The 22,316-nt window shown below is 44.6% G+C and overlaps 1 protein-coding gene across 3 annotated transcripts in view; it reads left to right on the forward strand.

Annotated features, from left to right (window-relative positions):
• LOC121539004 (ribosomal protein S6 kinase alpha-1) overlaps window positions 1–13,332 on the forward strand; it is a 107,871-nt gene extending 94,539 nt beyond the window's left edge. For all 3 annotated transcript variants that reach the window (XM_041847165.2, XM_041847166.2, XM_041847164.2), the window contains 12 exons: window positions 1,356–1,444; window positions 1,947–2,011; window positions 2,207–2,309; window positions 3,202–3,332; window positions 4,052–4,177; window positions 4,455–4,544; window positions 4,684–4,842; window positions 5,456–5,617; window positions 11,056–11,132; window positions 11,278–11,395; window positions 11,612–11,749; window positions 12,773–13,332. In XM_041847165.2, coding sequence (XP_041703099.1) covers window positions 1,356–1,444; window positions 1,947–2,011; window positions 2,207–2,309; window positions 3,202–3,332; window positions 4,052–4,177; window positions 4,455–4,544; window positions 4,684–4,842; window positions 5,456–5,617; window positions 11,056–11,132; window positions 11,278–11,395; window positions 11,612–11,749; window positions 12,773–12,895 — 1,381 coding nt within the window. In that variant the 3' untranslated portion in view covers window positions 12,896–13,332. The remainder of the gene's footprint in view (window positions 1–1,355; window positions 1,445–1,946; window positions 2,012–2,206; window positions 2,310–3,201; window positions 3,333–4,051; window positions 4,178–4,454; window positions 4,545–4,683; window positions 4,843–5,455; window positions 5,618–11,055; window positions 11,133–11,277; window positions 11,396–11,611; window positions 11,750–12,772) is intronic.
• The last annotated feature ends 8,984 nt before the right edge of the window (window positions 13,333–22,316 follow it).

A 22,316-nucleotide genomic window follows, 5' to 3' on the forward strand; every position in this document is an offset into this window, starting at 1 on the left:
CATTCAGAGACTTGTCCCAAAGCCACTCATGCGTTGTCTTAGCTGTGTGCTTAGGGTCATTGTCCTGTTGGAAGGTGAACCTTCGCCCCAGTCTGAGGTCCTGAGCATTCTGGAGCAGGTTTTCATCAAGGATCTCTCTGTACTTTGCTCCGTTCATCTTTCCCTTGATCCTGACTAGTCTCCCAGTCCATGCCACTGAAAAACATTCCCACAGTATGATGCTGCCACCACCATGCTTCACCGTAGGGATGGTGCCAGGTTTCCTCCAGATGTGATGCTTGGCATTCAGGCCAAAGATTTCAATATTGGTTTCATCAGACTAGAGAATGTTGTTTCTTATGGTCTGAGAGTCTTTTGGGTGCCTTTTGGCAAACTCCAAGCGGGCTGTCATGTGCCTTTTACTGAGGAGTGGCTTCCGTCTGGCCACTCTACCATAAAGGCTTGATTGGTGTAGTGCTGCAGAGATGGTTGTCCTTCTGGAAGGTTCTCCCATCTCCACAGAGGAACTCTGGAGCTCTGTCAGAGTGACCATCGGTTTCTTGGTCACCTCCCCAATCAAGGTCCTTCTCCCCCGATTGATCAGTTTGGCCAGGCGGCCAGCTCTAGGAAGAGTCTTGGTTGTTCCAAACTTCTTCCATTTAAGAATGATGGAGGTCACTGTTCTTGGGGACCTTCAATGCTGCAGACATTTTTTGGTACCCTTACCCAGATCTGTGCCTCGACACAATCCTGTCTCGGAGCTCTACAGACAATTCCTTCAACATCATGGGTTGGTTTTTGCTCTGACACACACTGTCAACTGTGGGACCTTATATAGACCGGTGTGTGCTTTTCAAAATCATGTCCAATCAATTGAATTTACCACAGGTGGACTCCAATCAAGTTGTAGAAACATCTCAAGGATGATCACTGGAAACAGGATGCACCTGAGCTCAATTTGAATTCTCATAGCAAAGGGTCTGAATACTTATGTAATTAAGGTATTTCTGTTTTTTATTTTTAATACATTTGCAAACATTTCTTAAAGTCTGTTTTCACTTTGTCATTATGGGGTATTGTGTGTAGATTGACGAGGAACATTTTCTATTTAATCCATTTTAGAATAAGGCTGTAACGTAACAAAATATGGAAAAGGTTGAGGGGTCTGAATACTTTCCGAATGCACTGTAATTCACCACACTGGGCCCACAATCACAGGCTAGAGTGTCTGTAGCAGTACTATTTATTTTGCCTGGCTAAACCAGCCTGAATGCTGCGTTCCGGCAAACCATGGTGAACGTTCAGCAGCGTTCAATCTTGATTAACCAGGCTACTATTTATTAGCCTTCTGGATTTAACAATGTCTCCCCCTGCAGAGCAAGATTGGGAATGCCCCAGTTCCTGAGTTCAGAGGCTCAAAGTCTCCTACGATCTCTGTTCAAGAGGAACCCCACCAACAGACTGGGTGAGTCTCCATAACTACCTGTACTTACCCACTAGCCAATGACTAGCTAATTACAGTGGTTACTCCACTAGGAGAGTAATTACTGTGGTATAATAAGGCCTATTTGATATGAAAGGGGCAATCTGCAGTTGCTACATCCCATTTTTTGGACTTATAAATTAATGATATGTAACTATTGATTCTTGAAGAATATAGCTTATAAATGCCTCATGAGCTTAGTTCAACTGTCGTCCCCCATCAGAACCCAAAATAGAAGCTTCTTGTACTCCAATGTTTGTAAACAAAGTCAATGTAAACCAACACTATATAGCCTCATAACATGGTTAAAACTATCATGTTTGATGTCATGGATGGTCAGTCCTTGCGTCCATAGATCTGTTTATGAATTTGAGAGTGGGCGGGAAGTACGCTTTGATTCAACTGCTGATTGCCGCTTTAAGCATAGAGCTTGTGCTGATGTTGTATGCAGTCATCCATACTAACAGTGTGATTGTGTGGACAGGCTCGGGGGCGGATGGTGCAGAGGAGATCAAACGCCACACTTTCTTCTCCACCATCGACTGGAATGTGAGTGGGACCTCACCTCTGGCACTCATCACACACTCCTAGTGTAGTCCTATCAGGACTCATTATCAATCTCATCATCCAATTAGCATTTTTAAATGAATATTGCCATATGCTTCGGCAATTCTCAAGGCTCCATTCTTTTAAGCCTTTCAGAAACTCTTTTAACCCTTTCAGAAACTATTTTAACCCTTTCAGAAACTGTTCCGGCGAGAGATCCCGCCCCCGTTCAAGCCGGCGGTGGCCCGGCCAGACGACACCTTCTACTTCGACTCAGAGTTCACCTCCCGCACACCCAAAGGTAAGAGGTCAAAGTTGACAAGAGTAACTTGTCCTAGCGTGACAAGACAGACCAGGTCTGACTGAATCTAACCAAACGTAGCAGGTGTAAAAAGCTGACTGAATATAACCTAACGTAGCAGGTGTAAAAAGCTGACTGAATCTAACCTAACGTAGCAGGTGTAAAAAGCTGACTGAATCTAACCTAACATAGCAGGTGTAAAAAGCTGACTGAATCTAACCTAACATAGCAGGTGTAAAAAGCTGACTGAATCTAACCTTACGTAGCAGGTGTAAAAAGCTGACTGAATCTAACCTTACGTAGCAGGTGTAAAAAGCTGACTGAATCTAACCTTACGTAGCAGGTGTAAAAAGCTGACTGAATCTAACCTTACGTAGCAGGTGTAAAAAGCTGACTGAATCTAACCTTACGTAGCAGGTGTAAAAAGTTGACTGAATCTAACCTAACGTAGCAGGTGTAAAAAGCTGACTGAATCTAACCTAACATAGCAGGTGTAAAAAGACACCTGAGCGGAGTCCCCACTTCCGTTTTTCACGGGAAAATACTGTATCCCTGAAAACCAGAAACATCTGCTTTTTACCAACTCCACTAAGGGTGGACTGAATTAGACCACACTTTATTCTATCAATGGTAATGAAAGCAGTAACAATCATAAAACAGTTGGTACTTGTAAGCTGCTTACATCTCCTTGGAGCACAGGGAGTGTTATTGTTTTTACTCTTTAAGTTAGTGTATTTAGGTGAATGAAACCTTTTATAATGCCATTTTGAAGTTTGTCAGCTGGTAACAGTTAGTCAAACTATTACATTTTTGACAAAAACAAATACTCTTTTGCTCTCCTGTCTGTTTCAAGCGTGTGTATGATGTTGTATTCTTACTCTGACCACCACAGACTCCCCAGGCGTTCCACCCAGTGCCGGAGCCCACCAGCTCTTCCGGGGCTTCAGCTTCGTCGCCCCGGCCATGTTGGATGAGGAGGGGGCCAAGGAGCTGGCCAAGCCCACACCACACCCAGTGGTCCAGGTCAGCAATCCATCACAGAGGGGAAATTCCCACTATTAATATATAAATATATAATTATAATATATGCCATTTAGCAGGTGCGTTCTTCTAAAGTGACTTGCAGTCATGCGTGCATTCAAACACTAACCATCTCATTTTCATCTCTTACATTAATTTCTATCAAAAACTATATCATATAGACAGTAAAAAGACAGAGAGCTGTCTGACAGCCAGATGGTTCCCTCCCCAAGATTTGTCTTTTGAAGGAGAACATGCTCTTTCACTCTCTGACCACTAGATGGCCATATTCATCCGTCCTGCAGCACTGTGTGTCAATCAGTATAATGTAATGACCGTGTAAGCCATACTTACTAAGGGCAGATAAGGCTGTGGGTTTAGTGCTTGGTGGTTTTACACTGCACATGTTGAGGAGTAAGCCTCTAATCCAGTTGAATGGCTTGGTCTAATACCATCAGTAGGGATGGATGCTGTGGTTGATTTGCCTCAATGTTTTCTGTGCTTTACCACAACTGTGATGGGGAGTGTGGTTGTGTCTGGGTGAGCTGGATCTGTGATCATGGAAAGGGGTGTGTATGTAGATGATTGTGTGGATAAATAAATTATAATAAATCATAATAGTATAATATTCAATACATTGATTGTTGTGTTTGTGAAGCGCTGTTGTAGACTGCAGTTCAAGCACTAGACTATAGACTGGCGTGTGTGGTGTCTCCATACAGCAACTCCATGGGAAGAACGTGTTGTTCAGCGATGGCTACATGTTAAAGGAGGACATTGGCATGGGCTCTTTCTCTGTCTGCAAGCGCTGCGTCCACAAAGCCACCAACACAGAGTACGCCGCCAAGGTCAGAACACCCACTGTAACCTCCCTCTCTGGGTGTATCACTCTCCCCAGTCCACCAAGTTCTTATTCATCCACATTGTGGGGTGCTGAATCCATTCTAATACAGTAGTTGGACATGACTCTCTAAAAGATACATTTGAACAAATCATTTTGATTGATTAAGTCAGATCTTTCTTTTGGAGAGTGATTTCTCATCTCTTGTCTGTCTCACACCATCTCCACATGGTCTCCTAATGGAGGATTATAATAGCGTCTTTCGGATTATTGTGTGCTGTCAGGTGATTGACAAGACCATGACAGACCCCTCAGAGGAGATCGAGATCCTGCTGAGATACGGCCAGCACCCTAACATCATCACCCTGAAGGATGTGAGTACACACACACCGACACACACACACACACACACACTCACTCACACACACACACACACACACACACACACACACACACACACACACACACACACAAACACTGAAACATCCATCATGTGTTCTGTCCATCTGTCAGGTGTATGACAATGGGAAGCAGGTGTATCTGGTGACAGAGCTGATGCGAGGCGGGGAGCTGCTGGACCGGATCCTCAAACAGAAGATCTTCTCAGAGCGAGAAGCCAGCGCCGTGCTCCACACCATCACCAAAACTGTAGAATACCTCCACGTACAGGGGGTGAGACACTCATCTACACACACACACACTGTAACAGACTGGTCGCTATGGACTTAATGGACTATGTCTAAACAAGTGTGTTGATATTCCTTCATATTCTTAGTATGGTTTTCTTTCTTGTTCTAATATGCTTACTTTAAAATATATATTTTTTAAATTATATACGACCAACAGATTATCTCCAAGTGAACAGTTGAAGTAGATTGTTTTTGCGTTCACATTTGACCTTTACTAATTCATAAATTGTCTTTCACCCTCCTCTCCACTCCTCTACTCCGCTCCTTCCCTCCTCCTCTCCTTCTCCGCCTCCCATCTATTCCTCTCCTCTCTCTTCCTCCCCTACCCCCTCCTCTCTCCTCTCTCTTCCTCCCCTACCCCCTCCTCTCTCCTCTCTCTTCCTCCCCTACCCCCCTCCTCTCTATTCCTCCCCTACCCCCTCCTCTCTATTCCTCCCCTACCCCCTCCTCTCTCCTCCTCCTCTCCCCTCCTCTCTCCTCCTCTATTCCTCCCTTACCTCCTCCTCTATTCCTCCCCTACCCCCCTCCGCTCTGTTCCTCCCCTACCCCTCCTCTCCTCCTCTCCCCTCTTTCTCCCCTCCTCTCCTCCTCTCCAGGTTGTCCACAGGGACCTAAAGCCCAGTAACATCCTTTATGTAGATGAGTCGGGGAACCCTGAGTCTATCCGGATCTGTGACTTTGGTTTTGCCAAGCAGCTGAGAGCTGACAACGGCCTGCTGATGACCCCATGCTACACTGCTAACTTTGTAGCCCCGGAGGTAAGGCCCAGGAGAGAGTGTGATGATGATGATGTTGATGATTAATACGTACATAGCGTTTATCGATGCCCCCTATCGGACGCTATTTCCGGGTTTTTAAGGGAAAATAAACCATATACATACAGTTGAAGTCGGAAGTTTACATACATACATACAGTGGGGAGAACAAGTTTTTGATACACTGCCGATTTTGCAGGTTTTCCTACTTACAAAGCATGTAGAGGTCTGTAATTTTTATCATAGGTACACTTCAACTGTGAGAGACGGAATCTAAAACAACAATCCAGAAAATCACATTGTATGATTTTTAAGTAATGAATTTGCATTTTATTGCATGACATAAGTATTTGATCACCTACCAACCAGTAAGAATTCCGGCTCTCACAGACCTGTTAGCCATCCTGTTCTCCACTCATTACCTGTATTAACTGCACCTGTTTGAACTCGTTACCTGTATAAAAGACACCTGTCCACACACTCAATCAAACAGACTCCAACCTCTTCAAGTTCAAGATGACGGTCAATCACCCTCGGTCTGGGGCTCCATGCAAGATCTCACCTCGTGGGGCATCAATGATCATGAGGAAGGTGAGGGATCAGCCCAGAACTACACAGCTGGACCTGGTCAATGACCTGAAGAGAGCTGGGACCACAGTCTCAAAGAAAACCATTAGTAACACACTACGCCGTCATGGATTAAAATCCTGCAGCGCACGCAAGGTCCCCCTGCTCAAGCCAGCGCATGTCCAGGCCCGTCTGAAGTTTGCCAATGACCATCTGGATGATCCAGAGGAGGAATGGAAGAAGGTCATGCGGTCTGATGAGACAAAAATAGAGCTTTTCGGTCTAAACTCCACTCGCCGTGTTTGGAGGAAGAAGAAGGATGAGTACAACCCCCAAGAACACCATCCCAACCGTGAAGCATGGAGGTGGAAACATTATTCTTTGGGGATGCAAAGGGGACAGGACGACTGCACCGTATTGAGGGGAGGATGGATGGGGCCATGTATCGCGAGATCTTGGCCAACAACCTCCTTCCCTCAGTAAGAGCATTGAAGATGGGTCGTGGCTGGGTCTTCCAGCATGACAACGACCCGAAACACACAGCCAGGGCAACTAAGGACTGGCTCCGTAAGAAGCATCTCAAGGTCCTGGAGTGGCCTAGCCAGTCTCCAGACCTGAACCCAATAGAAAATCTTTGGAGGGAGCTGAAAGTCCGTATTGCCCAGCGACAGCCCCGAAACCTGAAGGATCTGGAGAAGGTCTGTATGGAGGAGTGGGCCAAAATCCCTGCTGCAGTGTGTGCAAACCTGGTCAAGACCTACAGGAAACGTATGATCTCTGTAATTGCAAACAAAGGTTTCTGTACCAAATATTAAGTTCTGCTTTTCTGATGTATCAAATGCTTATGTCATGCAATAAAATGCAAATTAATTACTTAAAAATCATACAATGTGATTTTCAGGATTTTTGTTTTAGATTCCGTCTCTCACAGTTGAAGTGTACCTATGATAAAAATTACAGACCTCTACATGCTTTGTAAGTAGGAAAACCTGCAGAATCGGCAGTGTATCAAATACTTGTTCTCCCCACTGTATATGTGTGTGTGTGTGTGTGTGTATATATATATATATGTGTATATATGCACACATGACTAAGTCGCTTTGGATAAAAACGTCTGCTAAATGGCATATTATATTATATTATATTATATTATTGGACATCCTCCTCCTCTTCCCCGTTCCACCGCATACAACTAAAGTGAAACCACTTGTTTTCACACTGGACCCAAGACGGTGTGTCCTCGTTGGTGGGAGGGAACTCCCTCTTGCGTTGGCCACACAAGGAACTGTGGAAATTTACTTTTTATTTTGTGGCCTGTTGCGAGAGAGAGCCCATATGGATTTAATAAACTGTGATAGCTAGATAATGGTGAAGTCTTTACGTCAGTTGTAAATCAGATTCAATGGTTAGAAAATTATACGCTTTTTACCGGTTGGCGTAGGAGGCAGAACTCGTGTCTTGCATCCAGCTGGGGTGATTGAGGAGGAGGCGGCGGCAGTGGTCCCATCTGAGGAGAAAGTAAAATGTTAGCTAGACTTGCCATGTTTGATCTTGACTGAGGCTCTATCCGCAAAGGCCTGACTATACCAGCCTTTTGTCCTTCACTTCCACCAGTGCGGCAACCATGGCCTCCTGGCAGTAAAGTTTCCTTATCTTCTTGGGGGGTTTTCTCAATGTGCTAATGTTTGGCATGATGTTCTGGAAAATAAGAAAATATGATGGTTAGGATGTGATTTTATATGTGTCTGTATAATTAATTAACTACACCTTTAATTCAAGACCATCTAGCTAGCTGGCTAATAATATAATATGGCTAGTGTGATGTAATGATGTAATGGGGTTGAAGGAAAGAACTGATGTTTATGGTTAGGTTCTAGTTATGTGGGCAGAGTCTTGTCATTGCAGGTGGTTGAGTAACTGGGGGATACGTAGCTCGTGTTTTGTTATACACCACAGTAATGTAGGGCCCAGTTGTGTTATACACCACAGTAATGCAGGGCCCAGTTGTGTTATACACCACGGTAATGTAGGGCCCAGTTGTTATACACCACAGTAATGTAGGGCCCAGTTGTGTTATACACCACAGTAATGTAGGGCCCAGTTGTTATACACCACAGTAATCTAGGGCCCAGTTGTGTTATACACCACAGTAATGTAGGGCCCAGTTGTGTTATACACCACAGTAATGTAGGGCCCAGTTGTGTTATACACCACGGTAATGTAGGGCCCAGTTGTTATACACCACAGTAATGTAGGGCCCAGTTGTGTTATACACCACAGTAATGTAGGGCCCAGTTGTGTTATACACCACACTAATGTAGGGCCCAGTTGTGTTATACACCACAGTAATGTAGGGCCCAGTTGTGTTATACACCACAGTAATGTAGGGCCCAGTTGTGTTATGAGCCCAGTTGTGGCATTAGCCAATGCATCACACTATGTTGTTATTGTGCTATGTAAGCATGTTGCTTAATTAAGAAGAGGGGATATGTGACGCCCTAGTGTAATGGGCTTGAAGGACACAAGAGGGAGCCCGGGTGTTATAAAAGGACAGGCAGGAACAGAAAGGGGTTGTAGAAGAATGGATACTTTGAAAGTGAATAAATGCCCATGCTCATTAGTAACTAAAAGTCTAGCTTGTTATATTACAATTCCACAGCTAGCTAGGATAGAATAACTATGTTCTAGCTAGCTAGCTATCAATGATTAGCGAAAACAAATTCTCAATCTGAAGGATTTCTTGCATTTGCTTTGACACGCGTTTCATTCACCATTTGCAATTACCTGGCTACATTTAATGTACAGATGTGATTAAATGTAATCAAATACACAATATTTAAATGTTGAAATATCATAAATACAGTGCATTCAGAAAGTAGTCAGACCCCTTGACTTTTTCCACATTTTGTTATGTTACAGCCTTATTCTAAAATTGATTAAATTGTTTGTTTTCCTCATCAATCTACACACAATACCCCATAATGACAAAGCAAAAACACATATTTTTTAACTCACATTTACGTAAGTATTCAGACCCTTTACTCAGTTCTTTGTTGAAGCACCTTTGGCAACGATTACAGCCTCGAGTCTTCTTGAGTATGACTACAAGCTTGGCACACTTGTATTTGGGGAGTTTCTCCCATTCTTCTCTGCAGATCCTCTCAAGCTCTGTCAGGTTGGATGGGGAACGTCGCTGCACAGCTATTTTCAGGTCTCTCCAGAGATGTTCGATCAAGTTCAAGTCTGGGCTCTGGCTGGGCCACTTAAGGACATTCAGAGACTTGTCCCGAAGCCACTCCTACGTTGTCTTGGCTGTGTGCTTAGGGTCATTGTCCTGTTGGAAGGTGAACCCCAGTCTGAGGTCCTGAGCGCTCTGGAGCAGATTTTCATCAAGGATCTCTCTGTACTTTGCTCCGTTCATCTTTCCCTCGATCCTGACTAGTCTCCCAGTCCCTGCCGCTGAAAAACATCCCCCGCAGCATGATGCTGCCACCACCATGCTTCACCGTAGAGATGGTGCCAAGTTTCCTCCAAACGTGATGCTTGGCATTCAGGCCAAAGAGTTACATCTTGGTTTCATTAGATCAGAGAACCTTGTTTCTCATGGTCTGAGAGTCCTTTAGATGTTTTTTTGGGAAACTCCAAGCAGGCTGTCATGTGCCTTTTACTGAGGAGTGGCTTCCGTCTGGCCACTCTACCATAAAGGCCTGATTGGTGGAGTGCTGAAGAGATGGTTGTCCTTCTGGAAGGTTCTCCCATCTCCACAGAGGAGCTCTGGGGCTTTGTCAGAGTGACCATCGGGTTCTTGGTCACCTCCCTGACCAAGGCCCTTCTCCCCTGATTGTGCAGTTTGGCCGGGCGGCCAGGTCTAGGAAGAGTCTTGGTGGTTCCAAACTTCTTCAATTTAAGAATAATGGAGGCCACTGTGTTCTTGGGGGCCTTCAATGGTGCAGAAATGTTTTTGTACCCTTCCCCAGATCTGTGCCTCGACACAATCCTGTCTCGGAGCTCTACGGACTATTCCTTCGACCTCATGGCTTGGTTTTTGCTCTGATATGCACTGCCAACTGTGGGACCTTATATAGACAATTGTGTGCCTTTCCAAATCATGTCCAATCAATTGAATTTTCCACAGGTGGACTCCAATCAAGTTGTAGAAACATCTCAAGGATGATCAATGGAAACAGGATGCACCTGAGCTACATTTTGAGTCTCATAGCAAAGGGTCTGAATACTTAAAGCCTGTTTTCGCTTTGTCATTATTGTGTGTAGTGTATAATGTTTTATTTAATCAATTTCAGAATCCAATGTAGAAAAAGGGAAGGGGTCTGAATACTTTCCGATTGCACTGTATGGTCTAGCAATCGATTGGTGGTCTAATCCCACGAAGGGGGCGAGCAAATTCTTTATAGTTTGTTTACAAACGCGTTTCTCTGAGCATTCCCCATAGCAAACAACGTCATTGAGTAACATGGCAATGTTTGACCCTCAACCCGGTCCGTAGCACTGTGATGACACAATAAATCCCTCCCCTCACTCTTTCTTCACAAGATGGCGATTTCAGAAATGTATTGAATGCCCCTCCAAGCCATCAGAGACCTGAAAGACAGTTAATTGTTTCAAGAGAAAGTTTCACCTGAGGTCGATTTTCACGGGACCTACCGTTTTTGATGTTGCGGTGTTCTAATTTCGCGGGAAATAGGAGAAAGCCACATCACCAAGGGGGTGTGTCCGTCCATGAGCTCTGTCCGATAGGGGGCATCGATGGGCTAGCATCCTTGTCAAAGTCGAAGCACTATTTCCTTTGGGTGTATAGCTCTACCCAGGTGATGCATGGTGGACGGTGTTGTGACATAATGCTGTGTGTGTTCTAGGTGTTAAAGCGTCAGGGCTATGACGAGGGCTGTGACATATGGAGTCTGGGAGTGTTGTTGTATACCATGCTGGCTGGGTAAGGAGCACACACACACCACATGCTAATCATACAGCTGTGCACTGTATTCCAACAAAATGTAATGTTCTCACTCACTTACCCATTCATTCTCATTTGACTTGTCCTCTGTGCTCCCTCTCTCCCTCCCTCCCCTCTCCCTCAGCTTCACGCCGTTTGCCAACGGGCCCGAGGACACTCCAGATGAGATCCTGAGCAGGATAGGCAGCGGTCACTTCACTCTAACAGGAGGCAACTGGGACGCCGTGTCGGACGCAGCCAAGGTACCGTAGGACTGACTTGCTGAGTGACTTCACTTTTCACATGATCGTGCCCGACCTGAACCGTACTGTGCTGGCTTGTATATTTTATTTTCACACTGTAGTGAAATTAAACGATGGCTAAATGTATTTCGGTTTGGATTTCAAGGATAGAGGGACAGTATATAATATAAAACTCATCTAACCATTGATTTCTTCCTCCCTGCTGTGTCTCTATAGGACCTGGTGTCTAAGATGCTTCATGTGGACCCCCACCAGCGGCTGACTGCCATGCAGGTCCTCAAGCACCCCTGGATCGTCCAGAGGGACAAGCTGTCCAACAGCCAGCTGCAGCACCAGGACGCCAAGCTGGTCAAGGTACTGGACTCATACAATACTTTACACCAGTGGTCACCAAACGGGTCGATCGCGATTGACTGGTCGATCGTCAGTTGTCTTGAAAACACCATGACCATCAGATGCAGGTACCATCAGTCCAGTAAATAAAATAAAATATTTCAATTTATGCTCAGCTGTGCTTTCCATGGCCGAGCAGCCGCACACAAGCCTAAGATCACCATGCGCAATGCCAAGCGTTGGCTGGAGTGGTGTAAAGCTCGCTGCCATTGGACCCAAGAGCAGTGGAAACGCGTTCTCTGGCGTGATGAATCACGCTTCACCATCTGGCAGTCCGACGGACGAATCTGGGTTTGGCGGATGCCAGGAGAACGCTACCTGCCCGAATGCATGATGCCAACTGTAAAGTTTGGTGGAGGAGGAATAATGGTCTGGGGCTGTTTTTCATGGTTCGGGCTAGGCCCCTTAGTTCCAATGAAGGGAAATCTTAACGCTACAGCATACAATGACATTCTAGATTATTCTGTAATTCCAACTTTTGGAAACAGTTTGGGAAGGCCCTTTCCTGTTTCAGCATGACAATGTCCCCGTGCACAAAGCGAGGTCCATACAGAAAGGGTTTGTCGATTGGTGTGGAAGAACTTGACTGGCCTGCACAGAGCCCTGATCTCCACCCAATCGAACACCTTTCGGATTAATTGGAACGCCGACTGCAAGCCAGGCCTAATCGGCCAACATCAGTGCCCGACCTCACTAATGCTCATGTGGCTGAATGGAAGCAAGTCCCCGCAACAATGTTCCAACATCTAGTGGAAAGCCTTCCCAGAAGAGTGGAGGCTGTTATAGCAGCAAAGGGGGGACCAACACCATATTAATGGCCATGATTTTGCAATGAGATGTTTGACGAGCATGTGTCCACATACTTTTGGCCATGTAGCGTATTTCTAGTCAGTGCAGTGCGACTTGACTTTTTAATACCTGCTACTGTCTCTCTGTCCTCCAAACTGGTGTCTTAACGTTGCACTACCTCTTCTCTTCCCACAGGGGGCGATGGCGGCAACCTACTCTGCCTTGAAGAGCTCCCAGCCCACCCCGGAGCTCAAGCCCATCGAGTCGTCCTTCCTGGCCCAGCGACGTGTGAAGAAGCTCCCCTCCACCTCTCTTTAGGTCCACCAGAGAGAGACCATGGAGACTCTAGCTAGAACACCCCCAGTCAGTCAGTACAGGAACAAGTCACGGGACTGAAGAGACAAGTAGATCACCTCTATCTAACCAGCCAAGGACCACTGACTGTACTCTGCTGTAGTCTCCTCCCCTGCCAGTGATATCAGTACTCTGCTGTAGTCTCCTCCCCTGCCAGTGATATCAGTACTCTGCTGTAGTCTCCTCCCCTGCCAGTGATATCAGTACTCTGCTCTAGTCTCCTCCCCTGGCAGTGATATCAGTACTCTGCTGTAGTCTCCTCCCCTGCCAGTGATATCAGTAGTCTCTATTTCCTCCTGGATGGGCGTGGGGGCATGATCACTTGATGTCAATCACTCTGGACTAGCAACAGGACATGGTTGGGGATGAGGGGCAGTGGGGTAGGCGCAGGTTATGGCAAATGTGTTCAATCAATCAATCAATCAATTTTATTTTATATAGCCCTTCTTACATCAGCTAATATCTCGAAGTGCTGTACAGAAACCCAGCCTAAAACCCCAAACAGCTAGTAATGCAGGTGTAGAAGCACGGTGGCTAGGAAAAACTCCCTAGAAAGGCAAAACCTAGGAAGAAACCTAGAGAGGAACCAGGCTATGAGGGGTGGCCAGTCCTCTTCTGGCTGTGCCGGGTGGAGGTTATAACAGAACCATGCCAAGATGTTCAAAAATGTTCATAAGTGACAAGCATGGTCAAATAATAATCAGGAATAAATCTCAGTTGGCTTTTCATAGCCGATCATTAGAGTTTAAAACAGCAGGTCTGGGACAGGTAGGGGGTTCCATAACCGCAGGCAGAACAGTTTAAACTGGAATAGCAGCAAGGCCAGGCGGACTGGGGACAGCAAGGTGTCATCATGCCCGGTAGTCTGACGTATGGTCCTAGGGCTCAGGTTCTCAGAGAGAAAGAGAGAACGAGAGAATTAGAGAGAGCATACTTAAATTCACACAGGACACTGGATAAGACAGGAGAAGTACTCCAGGTATAACCAACTAACTCCCAGCCCCCCGACACATAAACTACTGCAGCATAAATACTGGAGGCTGAGACAGGAGCGGTCCGGAGACACTGTGGCCCCATCCAGAAGAAACCCCGGACAGGGCCAAACAGGAAGGATATAACCCCACCCACTCCGCCAAAGCACAGCCCCCGCACCACTAGAGGGATATCCCCAACCACCAACTTACAATCCTGAGACAAGGCCGAGTATAGCCCACAGAGGTCTCACCACAGCACAAACCAAGGGGGGGCGCCAACCCAGACAGGAAGATCACGTCAGTAACTCAACCCACTCAAGTGACGCACCCCCTCCCAGGGACGGCATGAAAGAGCACCAGCAAGCCAGTGACTCAGCCCCTGCAACAGGGTTAGAGGCAGAGAACCCCAGTGGAGAGGGGAACCGGCCCGGCAGAGACAGCAAGGGCTGTTCGTTGCTCCAGCCTTTCCGTTCACCTTCACACTCCTGGGCCAGACTACACTCAATCATATGACCTACTGAAGAGATAAGTCTTCAGTAAAGACTTAAAGGTTGAGACCGAGTCTGCGTCTCTCACATGGGTAGGCAGACTGTTCCATAAAAATGGAGATCTATAGGAGAAAGCCCTGCCTCCCGCTGTTTGCTTAGAAATTCTAGGGACAATTAGGAGGCCTGCGTCTTGTGACCGTAGCGTACGATTGGTATGTCGGCAGGACCAACTCGGAAAGATAGGTAGGAGCAAGCCCATGTAACGCTTTATAGGTTAACAGTAAAACCTTGAAATCAGCCCTTGCCTTAACAGGAAGCCAGTGTAGGGAAGCTTAGCACTGGAGTAATATGATCAAATTTCTTGGTTCTAGTCAGGATTCTAGCAGCCGTATTTAGCACTAACTGAAGTTTATTTAGTGCTTTATCCGGGTAGCCGGAAAATAGAGCATTGCAGTAGTCTAATCTAGAAGTAACAAATGCATGGATTAATTTTTCTGCATCATTTTTGGACAGAAAATTTCTGATTTTGCAATGTTACGTAGATGGAAAAAAAGCTGTCCTTGAAACAGTCTTGATATGTTCGTCAAAAGAGAGATCAGGGTCAAGAGTAACGCCTAGGTCCTTCACAGTTTTATTTGAGACGACTTTACAACCATCAAGATGAATTGTCAGATTTAACAGAAGATCTCTTTGTTTCTTGGGACCTAGTACAAGCATCTCTGTTTTGTCCGAGTTTAAAAGTAAAAAGTTTTCAGCCATCCACTTCCTTATGTCTGAAACACAGGCTTCTAGCGAGGGCAATTTTGGGGCTTCACCATGCTTCATTGAAATGTACAGCTGTGTGTCATCCGCATAGCAGTGAAAGTTAACATTATGTTTTGAATAACATCCCCAAGAGGTAAAATATATAGTGAAAACAATAGTGGTCCTAAACGGAACCTTGAGGAACACCCGAAATGTACAGTTGATTTGTCGGAGGACAGACCATTCACAGAGACAAACTGATATCTTTCCGACAGGTAGGATCTAAACCAGGCCAGAACTTGTCCGTGTAGACCAATTTGGGTTTCCAGTCTCTCCAAAAGAATGTGGTGATCGATGGTGTCAAAGGCAGCACTAAGGTCTAGTAGCACGAGACAGATGCAGAGCCTCGGTCTGACGCCATTAAAAGGTCATTTACCACCTTCACAAGTGCAGTCTCAGTGCTATGATGGGGTCTAAAACCAGACTGGAAGCATTTCGTATACATTGTTTGTCTTCAGAAAGGCAGTGAGTTGCTGCGCAACAGCTTTTTCTAAAATTTTTGAGAGGAATGGAAGATTCGATATAGGCCGATAGTTTTTATATTTTCCGGTCAAGGTTTGGCTTTTTTCAAGAGAGGCTTTATCACTGCCACTTTTAGTGAGTTTGGTACACATCCGGTGGATAGAGAGCTGTTTATTATGTTCAACATAGGAGGGCCAAGCACAGGAAGCAGCTCCTTCAGTAGTTTAGTAGGAATAGGATCCAGTATGCAGCTTGAAGGTTTAGAGGCCATGATTATTTTCATCATTGTGTCAAGAGATATAGTACTAAAACACTTAAGTGTCTCTCCCGATCCCAGGCCCTCGCGAGATCTTGCAGATCCAGGACAGCTAAGCCCTGGAGGAATACGCAGATTCAAAGAGGAGTCCGTAATTTGCTTTCTAATGGTCATGATCTTTTCCTCAAAGAAGTTCATGAATTTATCACTGCTGAAGTGAAAACCATCCTCTCTTGGGGAATGCTGCTTTTTAGTTAGCTTTGCAACAGTATCAAAAGAAATTTTGGATTGTTCTTATTTTCCTCGATTAATTTGGAAAAGTAGGATGATCGAGCAGCAGTGAGGGCTCTTCGGTACTGCACGGTACTGTCTTTCCAAGCTAGTCGGAAGACTTCCAGTTTGGTGTGGCGCCATTTCCGTTCCAATTTCCTGGAAGCTTGCTTCAAAGCTCGGGTATTTTCTGTATACCAGGGAGCTAGTTTCTTATGACAAATGTTTTTCGTTTTTAGGGGTGCAACTGCATCTAGGGTATTACGCAAGGTTAAATTGAGTTCCTCAGTTAAGTGGTTAACTGATTTTTGTCCTCTGACGCCCTTGGGTAGGCAGAAGGGAGTCTGGAAGGGCATCAATGAATTTTTGTGTTGTCTGAGAATTTATAGCACGACTTTTGATGCTCCTTGGTTGGGGTCTGAGCAGATTATTTGTTGCGATTGCAAACGTAATAAAATGGTGGTCCGATAGTCCAGGATTTTGTGGAAAAACATTAAGATCTACAACATTTATTCCATGGGACAAAACTAGGTCCAGAGTATGACTGTGGCAGTGAGTAGGTCCAGAGACATGTTGGACAAAACCCACTGAGTCGATAATGGCTCCGAAAGACTTTTGGAGTGGGTCTGTGGACTTCTCCATGTGAATATTAAAATCACCAAAAATTAGAATATGATCTGCTATGACTACAAGGTCTGATAGGAATTCAGGAAACTCAGAGAGGAACGCTGTATATGGCCCAGGAGGCCTGTAAACAGTAGCTATAAAAAGTGATTGAGTAGGCTGCATAGATTTCATGACTAGGAAGCTCGAAAGATGAAAACGTCATTTTTTTTTTGTAAATTGAAATTTGCTATCGTAAAATGTTAGCAACACCTCCGCCTTTGCGGGATGCACGGGGAATATGGTCACTAGTGTAACCAGGAGGTGAGGCCTCATTTAACACAGCAAATTCATCAGGCTTAAGCCATGTTTCAGTCAGGCCAATCACATCAAGATTATGATCAGTGATGAGTTCATTGACTATGACTGCCTTTGAAGTGAGGGATCTAACATTAAGTAACCCTATTTTGAGATGTGAGGTATCACGATCTCTTTCAATAATGGCAGGAATGGAGGAGGTCTTTATCCTAATAAGATTGCTAGGGTGAACACCACCATGTTTAGTTTTGCCCATCCTAGGTCGAGGCACAGACACAGTCTCAATGGGTATGGCTGAGCTGACTACACTGACTATGCTATTGGCAGACTCCACTAAGCTGGCAGGTTGGCTAACAGCCTGCTGCCTGGCCTGCACCCTATTTCACTGTGGGGCTAGAGGAGTTAGAGCCCTATCTATGTTGGTAGATAAGAGGAGAGCACCCTCCAGTTAGGATGGAGTCCGTCACTCCTCAGCAGGTCAGGCTTGATCCTGTTTGTGGGTGAGTCCCAGAAAGAGGGCCAATTATCCACAAATGTTATCTTTTGGGAGGGGCAGAAAACAGTTTTCAACCAGCGATTTGGCAGTATATTTTGGATAAGAGGTGTGTGTGCGTGAGTCTTGAGTTTGCGAGACAACCTGCTACCACAGAGGATGTTGATGACCATTGATGATGTTTCGGTTGTGTTTTTGTTCTGCTGTCATTTTGATTGGCTCTCCATCTCCCCTCAGCATCGCTGTGATTGGCTGTCGCTAAGCTCTCTGCACGTCTGTCTGTTTGGTGTATCGTTCTGTCTCCAGTTGATCAGCTTGCCAAATCGATTTGTTTATTGTTTTTGCTGTTTTTCCATTTAAAATGGAAGGGACAATGGCACAAAAAGAGATCACAGTCCATCACTATCATTCTCCTACATTTTGAATGACCATTAAAAGAAAAAAAAAACATTTTGCCATAAATGCCTTTCATTTTTTAGACTATACTGGAACTAGGATTTCTGGGTAATGTAGTCAATTCTAATGTTGTTGTTTTTACCAGGCCGAGTGTCTCACTCTCAATTGCATGACTTGCAGTGCGTCTAGTCGTAGGGAAGGGTGCAGAAAGTTGTTTGCGTGGTCTGGTGCAGTGTGGCGTCATGTTGCTTTGTCCTTCCCTTTTCTGCACTGACGATTCTGAGAAGAGGAGAAAAAAAAAAGAGATTTGATATATGCCCAAATATTTTTGTCAAAAAGAATTTACAAAAAGATAAAATAATATCTGTGATATCCTTAACAAGTTGAAATCTATGTTTTAAATTTGTTCTGTTTTTTTCCATTGTGTTTTCTTCTTGGATATGCATATTTTGAATGCTGTCTTTCTTGTATTTGCTTTTGTTGTTGAAAGGCATGTCGAGCACACACACACTGTTGGCGCGTCCATGATGGACTCTTTCCCACAGTCCTCCTCTCTCTTTGTTTCAATGTCAAGTATGGTGAGACTGATTGTCAAAATGATTGTACTGAGCACTCAAATGCACTCTCTCAAAGATATTCTCCGTTACTTTTGTATACTTTTTAGCCAGTAGTTCTGAAAGTAGCGCCTACGAGCCAAAGATGTTCCCCGAAAATGGCGTACTATGTCACAAATGTGCAGATATGTACACCACGTCATTTCTCTCTTTTGCTCTACTGTGTGTGCGTCTTGCTAGTCAAATGTTGAGGGGCTGAAGCTCATTGGCTGAAACTCAAATTGCTAGGGGGCTGGCCAACGTGCAAGTAAATGTATGGAAAGTGGCGCCACACAGCTTCCAGAAAACTGTCCCGTTCAAACTAGGGATTTCGTGGCTAATTGAGGTAAGACAGTAATCTGCTCATAGATTATGCATGTATGAACTACACAACGGCACATCCAGCACAAAGCGGGAGGTTTAAAAAATACTTACTAGTCGCCAAAGTACCGGAGCATGTCTTTAAGGTCTCTGTAAAGTATTGGTTCTTCTTTTACTTAGACAATCCTTGACAGGAATATTGTTTGTGCTTTTCTGATTTTGATTGGCCTGTCTGCTGGTCTTAATCAGGACTTATAAAGTAAATGTCCATAGGTCCTTTCTGTATCCTGTTCAGTTTGACTCTATTTGACTATCTCTGAGTGGGAGTGCTTATCTAGGGTCAGGTCCACCCTGTCCATGTAATCTTATTCTGTATGATCCAACAGACACAACTGACCCTGGATCAGCACTCCTATTCTGAGATACTTTGTGGATACGGGCCGTGGACTCTAGTACAGTATAGGTCACAACGTCTATCTTGACTAGAGGTTCTTATGAGATAGTACACATTTGCATGGCTAAGTTTTGGTAGCTTTTTAATTCCTTAAGGGCCGGATTCCTAGACACAGAATCTCCATTGAACATGCTTTTTAGTCTAGGAGTAGTCCGGGAAACTGGCCCCTGCGCCTACCGCATATAGATCCTGTAAGGTTATGTAGGCTTGAATCTTTACTCTTAGATATGTGATGCATATCTGTAGAAAGGAAGGGATAACTGTTTCTATGGGATACGCATTATTAAGAAGAAACAGATCAACAGGAAGAAGGGAATGTTTGAATATAACAAGAAATAACAGCTACCACCCACTGGGACTCCTCGTAGTAACAGTTACTCGTCTGCCATAGTAGCACAGTGACATATATTACTACAGTTGCAAAGTATTAACACCCATTTCATCTCAGATCAAGTGGAATACATAGTTATAATGTATTTAAAAAATCAATATGTTTATAGCTACAAAGGTTGAGATTAAACAGTTAATTTACTATGATGATATTTGCATCATTTTCTCTGTTCTAAATTGTTGTACCTTTTCCTTATAAGGCTCCAGAAACACTTCTCGCGGCAAAAACACGATTCACCGATGAATTGCAACCTAACTTGGACACGCCCCATGATTCTGCCATCTAGAACCAATGAAAAGACATCCTTACTGCCATCGTTTTTGTTGCCACGACCAGTGTGTTCGGACCCTAAACTGGGAGCTTTATTTGGTATGGAACTATCCTATGTTTCTATGTGTTTGTGTTCCTCTTGCTTTGTATTCCCTTCCTTCCTGGTTTTCCATGGGGGGGAGTTGTTGGGTCGGGATGGGATGGGGTAGTTCACCCTCTTCTGCCATTGCAGCAGTGGGGATTCAGGCCCAGTTCAAATGAGATGCCTTTCTATTAAAAACATTTTCTCTGCGCTGATCTAAGACTGCTCTGTGTCAGCTTTAACCTTCTTTTCTGTCATGTGTGCATGTGTGTGGACTTTAATAATATGACAAAAACAGTGGGGTCTGCACTGAGAATTCAGGCTGTCTTGGATAATATGAAAATTACAAATACTGTGGAAAAGGGTCTTTGCAGCATCCTTTCAAATGGGAATTGTACGTGTTCCTATATTAATGTGTCTGTATGTTTATACCATTTTCATAGACCAACCCCTTTAAGTGTAGTGTTCTACACCCTGTGCTGTAGTGTTCTAGACCCTGTGCTGTAGTGTTCTAGACCCTGTGCTGTAGTGTTCTAGACCCTGTGCTGTAGTGTTCTAGACCCTGTGCTGTAGTGTTCTAGACCCTGTGCTGTAGTGTTCTAGACCCTGTGCTGTAGTGTTCTACACCCTGTGCTGTAGTGTTCTAGACCCTGTGCTGTAGTGTTCTAGACCCTGTGCTGTAGTGTTCTACACCCTGTGCTGTAGTGTTCTACACCCTGTGCTGTAGTGTTCTAGACCCTGTGCTGTAGTGTTCTAGACCCTGTGCTGTAGTGTTCTAGACCCTGTGCTGTAGTGTTCTAGACCCTGTGCTGTAGTGTTCTAGACCCTGTGCTGTAGTGTTCTAGACCCTGTGCTGTAGTGATTGACGGGAGTGTTCCTTTAAAACACCTAGGGAACGGTGTAGGTGTGCTATGCAAGCAGAAGAACACTGCATCTCACTGCCTGTCTGCCACACACAGCAGAGTACACTTTCATGTTCTCCCCGCCTTCCCAAAGGTCCTCAAATGCACTCAGACCAGCTCTGTGATGGAACTCTGCTGCAGGCCCACACACACTCTCTCCCACTCCCAGGTGGCAGGTTTTAGCATAGTAACACTGTCCTCTCCTCTACTGCACGATGCCATTCTGTTATATAACACACGCATGTCCTGAACACACACACCTGAAACAAATCACATTTTATTGGTCACATACACATATTTAGCAGATGTTATCGCGGGTGTAGCGAAATACTTGTTCCTAGCGCCAACAGTGCAGTAGTATCTAACAATTCACTACAATACACACAAATCTAAAATAATGGAATTAAAGAAATATTAGGACGAGCAATGTCGGAGTGGCATTGACTAAAATACAGTAGAATAGAATACAGTATATACATACGAGACGAGTAAAGCAGTATGTAAACATTAAAGTGACTAGTGTTCCATTATTAAAATGGCCAGTGATTCCAAGTCTATGTATATAGGGCAGCAGACTGACACTCTCACACACCACACTCTCACCTTAACAAGATATTTAATTGGATATCTCCACATAATTGACTGCTTTCTCTCTTTCACATGCTTCTGTACAATTACATACAAACACTTTAATATATATATATATACACAGTGGGGAGAACAAGTATTTGATACACTGCCGATTTTGCAGGTTTTCCTACTTACAAAGCATGTAGAGGTCTGTAATTTTTATCATAGGTACACTTCAACTGTGAGAGACGGAATCTAAAACAAAAATCCAGAAAATCACATTGTTCTCTCCACTGTATGTGTGTGTATATATATATATATATATACAAAAATCCAGAAAATCACATTGTATGATTTTTAAGTAATTAATTTGCATTATATTGCATGACATAAGTATTTGATACATCAGAAAAGCAGAACTTAATATTTGGTACAGAAACCTTTGTTTGCAATAACAGAGATCATACGTTTCCTGTAGGTCTTGACCAGGTTTGCACACACTGCAGCAGGGATTTTGGCCCACTCCTCCATACAGACCTTCTCCAGATCCTTCAGGTTTCGGGGCTGTCGCTGGGCAATATGGACTTTCAGCTCCCTCCAAAGATGTTCTATTGGGTTCAGGTCTGGAGACTGGCTAGGCCACTCCAGGACCTTGAGATGCTTCTTACGGAGCCACTCCTTAGTTGCCCTGGCTGTGTGTTTCGGGTTGTTGTCATGCTGGAAGACCCAGCCACGACC

This window comes from Coregonus clupeaformis, chromosome 21, assembly GCF_020615455.1.
Source record: "Coregonus clupeaformis isolate EN_2021a chromosome 21, ASM2061545v1, whole genome shotgun sequence".
Lineage (NCBI taxonomy): Eukaryota > Metazoa > Chordata > Actinopteri > Salmoniformes > Salmonidae > Coregonus > Coregonus clupeaformis.